Consider the following 7,500-nt stretch of genomic DNA (forward strand, 5'->3'; position numbering starts at 1 on the left):
TCGTGTGTCTGGAACACAGCCCTGATCTTGCCTGGTCCCAGATCTGGTTGTGCTATCGTCTGTGTGTCTGGAACACAGCCCTGATCTTGCCTGGTCCCAGATCTGGTTGTGCTATCGTCTGCGTGTCTGGAACACAGCCCTGATCTAGCCTGGTCCCAGATCTGGTGTGCTATCGTCTGTGTGTCTGGAACACAGCCCTGATCTAGCCTGGTCCCAGATCTGGTTGTGCTATCGTCTGCGTGTCTGGAAACACAGCCTGATCTAGCCTGGTCCCAGATCTGGTTGTGCTATCGTCTGCGTGTCTGGAACACAGCCCTGATCTAGCCTGGTCCCAGATCTGGTTGTGCTATCGTCTGTGTGTCTGGAACACAGCCCTGATCTAGCCTGGTCCCAGATCTGGTTGTGCTATCGTCTGTGTGTCTGGAACACAGCCCTGATCTAGCCTGGTCCCAGATCTGGTTGTGCTATCGTCTGCGTGTCTGGAACACAGCCCTGATCTAGCCTGGTCCAGATCTGGTTGTGCTATCGTCTGCGTGTCTGGAACACAGCCCTGATCTAGCCTGGTCCCAGATCTGGTTGTGCTATCGTCTGCGTGTCTGGAACACAGCCCTGATCTAGCCTGGTCCCAGATCTGGTTGTGCTATCGTCTGCGTGTCTGGAACACAGCCCTGATCTAGCCTGGTCCCAGATCTGGTTGTGCTATCGTCTGCGTGTCTGGAACACAGCCCTGATCTAGCCTGGTCCCAGATCTGGTTGTGCTATCGTCTGCGTGTCTGGAACACAGCCCTGATCTAGCCTGGTCCCAGATCTGGTTGTGCTATCGTCTGCGTGTCTGGAACACAGCCCTGATCTAGCCTGGTCCCAGATCTGGTTGTGCTATCGTCTGCGTGTCTGGAACACAGCCCTGATCTAGCCTGGTCCCAGATCTGGTTGTGCTATCGTCTGCGTGTCTGGAACACAGCCCTGATCTAGCCTGGTCCCAGATCTGGTTGTGCTATCGTCTGTGTGTCTGGAACACAGCCCTGATCTAGCCTGGTCCCAGATCTGGTTGTGCTATCGTCTGTGTGTCTGGAACACAGCCCTGATCTAGCCTGGTCCCAGATCTGGTTGTGCTATCGTCTGCGTGTCTGGAACACAGCCCTGATCTAGCCTGGTCCCAGATCTGGTTGTGCTATCGTCTGCGTGTCTGGAACACAGCCCTGATCTAGCCTGGTCCCAGATCTGGTTGTGCTATCGTCTGTGTGTCTGGAACACAGCCTGATCTAGCCTGGTCCAGATCTGGTTGTGCTATCGTCTGCGTGTCTGGAACACAGCCCTGATCTTGCCTGGTCCCAGATCTGGTTGTGCTATCGTCTGCGTGTCTGGAACACAGCCCTGATCTAGCCTGGTCCCAGATCTGGTTGTGCTATCGTCTGTGTGTCTGGAACACAGCCCTGATCTAGCCTGGTCCCAGATCTGGTTGTGCTATCGTCTGTGTGTCTGGAACACAGCCCTGATCTAGCCTGGTCCCAGATCTGGTTGTGCTATCGTCTGCGTGTCTGGAACACAGCCCTGATCTAGCCTGGTCCCAGATCTGGTTGTGCTATCGTCTGTGTGTCTGGAACACAGCCCTGATCTAGCCTGGTCCCAGATCTGGTTGTGCTATCGTCTGCGTGTCTGGAACACAGCCCTGATCTAGCCTAGTCCCAGATCTGGTTGTGCTATCGTCTGCGTGTCTGGAACACAGCCCTGATCTAGCCTGGTCCCAGATCTGGTTGTGCTATCGTCTGCGTGTCTGGAACACAGCCCTGATCTAGCCTGGTCCCAGATCTGGTTGTGCTATCGTCTGTGTGTCTGGAACACAGCCCTGATCTAGCCTGGTCCCAGATCTGGTTGTGCTATCGTCTGCGTGTCTGGAACACAGCCCTGATCTTGCCTGGTCCCAGATCTGGTTGTGCTATCGTCTGCGTGTCTGGAACACAGCCCTGATCTAGCCTGGTCCCAGATCTGGTTGTGCTATCGTCTGTGTGTCTGGAACACAGCCCTGATCTAGCCTGGTCCCAGATCTGGTTGTGCTATCGTCTGCGTGTCTGGAACACAGCCCTGATCTTGCCTGGTCCCAGATCTGGTTGTGCTATCGTCTGCGTGTCTGGAACACAGCCCTGATCTAGCCTGGTCCCAGATCTGGTTGTGCTATCGTCTGTGTGTCTGGAACACAGCCCTGATCTAGCCTGGTCACAGATCTGGTTGTGCTATCGTCTGTGTGTCTGGAACACAGCCCTGATCTAGCCTGGTTACAGATCTGGTTGTGCTATCGTCTGTGTGTCTGGAACACAGCCCTGATCTAGCCTGGTTACAGATCTGGTTGTGCTATCGTCTGCGTGTCTGGAACACAGCCCTGATCTTGCCTGGTCCCAGATCTGGTTGTGCTATCGTCTGCGTGTCTGGAACACAGCCCTGATCTAGCCTGGTCCCAGATCTGGTTGTGCTATCGTCTGTGTGTCTGGAACACAGCCCTGATCTAGCCTGGTTACAGATCTGGTTGTGCTATCGTCTGCGTGTCTGGAACACAGCCCTGATCTAGCCTGGTTACAGATCTGGTTGTGCTATCGTCTGCGTGTCTGGAACACAGCCCTGATCTAGCCTGGTCCCAGATCTGGTTGTGCTATCGTCTGTGTGTCTGGAACACAGCCCTGATCTAGCCTGGTTACAGATCTGGTTGTGCTATCGTCTGTGTGTCTGGAACACAGCCCTGATCTAGCCTGGTCCCAGATCTGGTTGTGCTATCGTCTGTGTGTCTGGAACACAGCCCTGATCTAGCCTGGTCCCAGATCTGGTTGTGCTATCGTCTGTGTGTCTGGAACACAGCCCTGATCTAGCCTGGTCCCAGATCTGGTTGTGCTATCGTCTGTGTGTCTGGAACACAGCCCTGATCTAGCCTGGTCCCAGATCTGGTTGTGCTATCGTTTCAACTCCATGTTATGCGGCAGGTAGCGTTGGACCAGTAACCGAAAGGTTGCTAGATCAAATCCCCGAGCTGACAAGGTAATAATCTGTCGTTCTGAACAAGGCAGTTAACCAACTGTTCCTAGGCCGTCATTGTAAATAAGAATTTTTTCTTAACTGAATTACCTGGTTAAATATGTGTTTTTTTAAATGCCATACATGACAAGATGTGGCAAGGAGTGACATGATGGCTATCCCTGATCCACCATGTGTTGTAACTATCTATAATGTGTTGTAACCTCTCCAGACTGTCCCCCGTTGGGTCTGAAGTCACTGAGGGTTGATGACAGCCAGTTCCATGCTTCGTCCTACCTGCGGATGGGACTTGGCCCTCACAGGGCAAGACTTAATATACAGGTGGGTTCTATAGTCTAGATATGAATATACTATAGCCACCAAGTACTTAGTTGTTATTCCCCTTGTGATCTGCTTCCTAAATACAATGATAACTTTACCGGTCATTTTATTGCAGAATGCTTCCTGAATAACTCATTGAGCTTGTCTGTCTGTCTGTCTGTCTGTCTGTCTGTCTGTCTGTCTGTCTGTCTGTCTGTCTGTCTGTCTGTCTGTCCGTCTGTCCGTCCAGTCAGGTATCGAGGACGGAGACATGTATGATGGTGCGTGGTGTGCTAAGTATGAGGACCAGTACCAGTGGCTGCAGGTGGATGCTCTGCGCCCCACGCTGTTCACAGGAGTCATCCTGCAGGGACGTAACTCCATCTGGAGGTAGGTCAGACAGGCCCGGTGCTGGGAGGGGAACCAGGAGAAGAAGGGGTGCTGGCAGGGGGACCAGGAGAAGAAGGGGTGCTGGCAGGGGGACCAGGAGAAGAAGGGGTGCTGGCAGGGGGACCAGGAGAAGAAGGGGTGCTGGCAGGGGGACCAGGAGTAGAAGGGGTGCTGGCAGGGGGACCAGGAGAAGAAGGGGGCATCACAGGAGTCATCCTGGAGGGACGTAACTCCATCTGGAGATAGGTCAGACAGGCCGGGTGCTGGGAGGGGAACCAGGACAAGAAGGGGTGCTGGCAGGGGGACCAGGAGAAGAAGGGGTGCTGGGAGGGGGACCAGGAGAAGAAGGGGTGCTGTCAGGGGGGCCAGGAGTAGAAGGGGGCATAGCCTACACATAGAGACACATAGTCGTGACTGGGGTCTATGAATTTAGAGACGACCTAGTTAAAAAGGTCAGAATAATATTAGGGTTGGGCGGTATCCAGAGATATACTGTATATATATTAGGGTTGGGCTGTATCCAGAGATATACTGTATATATATTAGGGTTGGGCTGTATCCAGAGATATACTGTATATATATTAGGGTTGGGCGGTATCCAGAGATATACTGTATATATATTAGGGTTGGGCTGTATCCAGAGATATACTGTATATATATTAGGGTTGGGCTGTATCCAGAGATATACTGTATATATATTAGGGTTGGGCTGTATCCAGAGATATACTGTATATATATTAGGGTTGGGCGGTATCCAGAGATATACTGTATATATATTAGGGTTGGGCGGTATCCAGAGATATACTGTATATATATTAGGGTTGGGCTGTATCCAGAGATATACTGTATATATATTAGGGTTGGGCTGTATCCAGAGATATACTGTATATATATTAGGGTTGGGCGGTATCCAGAGATATACTGTATATATATTAGGGTTGGGCGGTATCCAGAGATATACTGTATATATATTAGGGTTGGGCTGTATCCAGAGATATACTGTATATATATTAGGGTTGGGCTGTATCCAGAGATATACTGTATATATATTAGGGTTGGGCTGTATCCAGAGATATACTGTATATATATTAGGGTTGGGCTGTATCCAGAGATATACTGTATATATATTAGGGTTGGGCTGTATCCAGAGATATACTGTATATATATTAGGGTTGGGCGGTATCCAGAGATATACTGTATATATATTAGGGTTGGGCGGTATCCAGAGATATACTGTATATATATTAGGGTTGGGCTGTATCCAGAGATATACTGTATATATATTAGGGTTGGGCTGTATCCAGAGATATACTGTATATATATTAGGGTTGGGCTGTATCCAGAGATATACTGTATATATATTAGGGTTGGGCGGTATCCAGCCCATAACATATATATATGGTATGTCTAAATACTCTACTATACTGTATATACGCCATTTATGTATTTTCCCTCATATTCTATTTTATCTAGATTCATAATAATTAAAGTCTGTTAAGTTGTTTATTGACAACATATAAACATGAATAAAACATCAACAGAGCCTTTACTATACGTTTTCTATACATTTACTATATGTTTACTATACATTTACTATATGTTTACTATACATTCACTATATGTTTACTAAACATTTACTATACATATACTATATGTTTACTATATATTTACTATACATTTACTATACATTTACTATATGTTTACTTTATGTTTACTATACTTTACTATATGTTTACTATACATTTACTATACATTTACTATATATTTACTATATGTTTACTATATATTTACTATATGTTTACTATATGTTTACTAGACATTTACTCTATGTTTACTATACATTTACTATATGTTTACTATACATTTACTATATATTTACTATATGTTTACTATACATTTACTATATGTTTACTATACATTCACTATATGTTTACTATACATTTACTATACATTTACTATATGTTGACTATACGTTTACTATACATTTACTATATGTTTGCTATACATTTACTATACATATACTATATGTTTACTATACATTTACTATATGTTTACTATATGTTTGCTATACATTTACTATACATTTACTATATGTTGACTACACGTTTACTATACATTTACTATATGTTTGCTATACATTTACTATACATATACTATATGTTTACTATACATTTACTATATGTTTACTATATGTTTGCTATATGTTGACTATACGTTTACTATACATCTACTATATGTTTGCTATACATTTACTATACGTATACTATATGTTTACTATACATTTACTATATGTTTACTATATGTTTATGTTTGCTATACATTTACTATACGTTTACTATATGTTTACTATACATTTACTATACATATACTATATGTTTACTATACATTTACTATACATTTACTATACGTTTACTATACGTTTACTATACGTTTACTATACATTTACTATAGTTTACTATACATTTACTATACATATACTATATGTTAACTATACATTTACTATACATTTACTATACATATACTATATGTTAACTATACATTTACTATACGTTTACTATAGTTTACTATACGTTTACTATAGTTTACTATACATTTACTTTACATATATTACATAGTAATAAGATTTTACATTAATGTGTACTCGTTGTTAATGTCTTTGTAGCTGGGACTGGGTTGAAACCTACAAAGTGCAGCTGAGTAACGACTCCGAGACCTGGAAGACCTGCATGAACGGAACAGAGGAGGCGGTGAGCCGTTCTGGAGGGTCGACGTTAAAAATACTGTAGAGTCGAGGAAGATGCTTAGTTAGCCCATTTGAGGAATATAATATGTGTTCACTTTCCAAAAGGGATTTTTCTTTGTTATGTAGGTAAAAGAGGAGGCGGCGATGAATGGAACGATATGTATTCTAGCGTGTTGGCGTAGATCAGGGGAATTGAAATCCAAGCCTGGAGGGCCAGAGTACCACTGGTTTTCTCTCTGTTCACCCTCATGGTGTCTCAGGACTAAATCAGTCCCTGATTTAAAGGGTGACGAATGAAAATCAGCCCGGGAACTGGCTTAGAGGTCCGGACTTGATTTGGCGTAGATAAATCAGCATGTGGTCCAGAAGCCCAAATTGAAGTCAATCCATTTGAGGAATAGGACAGGAGTTCATTGAAGGGTTGAAGGGTAGACTGGTAGGATATTGATTAAAAAATGCCAAAGCCTTTATGTATTGGCATCTCCATGTTAAAACAAGGAAAACAAGTGTTCTGTTCTGTAGATTAAAGGTGAAACCTGTGTTCTCTTCTGTAGATTAAAGGTGAAAGGTGTGTTCTGTTCTGTAGATTAAAGGTGAAAGGTGTGTTCTGTTCTGTAGATTAAAGGTGAAAGGTGTGTTCTGTTCTGTAGATTAAAGGTGAAAGGTGTGTTCTGTTCTGTAGATTAAAGGTGAAACGTGTGTTTTTTCTGTAGATTAAAGGTGAAAGGTGTGTTCTGTTCTGTAGATTAAAGGTGAAACCTGTGTTCTCTTCTGTAGATTAAAGGTGAAAGGTGTGTTCTGTTCTGTAGATTAAAGGTGAAACCTGTGTTTTTTCTGTAGATTAAAGGTGAAAGGTGTGTTCTGTTCTGTAGATTAAAGGTGAAACCTGTGTTCTCTTCTGTAGATTAAAGGTGAAAGGTGTGTTCTGTTCTGTAGATTAAAGGTGAAAGGTGTGTTCTGTTCTGTAGATTAAAGGTGAAACCTGTGTTTTTTCTGTAGATTAAAGGTGAAAGGTGTGTTCTGTTCTGTAGATTAAAGGTGAAACC

At 44.3% G+C, this 7,500-nt stretch overlaps 1 protein-coding gene across 3 annotated transcripts in view; it reads left to right on the top strand.

The window, feature by feature from the left end:
• The first annotated feature begins 1,262 nt into the window (after nucleotides 1-1,262).
• The window catches only part of LOC120035913 (probable carboxypeptidase X1), an 18,522-nt gene continuing 12,284 nt past the window's right edge, over nucleotides 1,263-7,500 (top strand). For 2 of the 3 annotated variants that reach the window (XM_038982386.1, XM_038982387.1), the window contains exons 1-4: nucleotides 1,263-3,024; nucleotides 3,233-3,342; nucleotides 3,572-3,711; nucleotides 6,374-6,458. In XM_038982386.1, coding sequence (XP_038838314.1) covers nucleotides 3,304-3,342; nucleotides 3,572-3,711; nucleotides 6,374-6,458 — 264 coding nt within the window. In that variant the 5' untranslated portion in view covers nucleotides 1,263-3,024; nucleotides 3,233-3,303. Of the gene's footprint in view, nucleotides 3,025-3,232; nucleotides 3,343-3,571; nucleotides 3,712-3,918; nucleotides 3,954-6,373; nucleotides 6,459-7,500 lie in introns of those variants that run through there. The other variant, XM_038982388.1, reaches the window with a different exon arrangement.

The sequence above is a fragment of the Salvelinus namaycush genome, unplaced genomic scaffold, assembly GCF_016432855.1.
Source record: "Salvelinus namaycush isolate Seneca unplaced genomic scaffold, SaNama_1.0 Scaffold115, whole genome shotgun sequence".
NCBI classification, from domain to species: domain Eukaryota; kingdom Metazoa; phylum Chordata; class Actinopteri; order Salmoniformes; family Salmonidae; genus Salvelinus; species Salvelinus namaycush.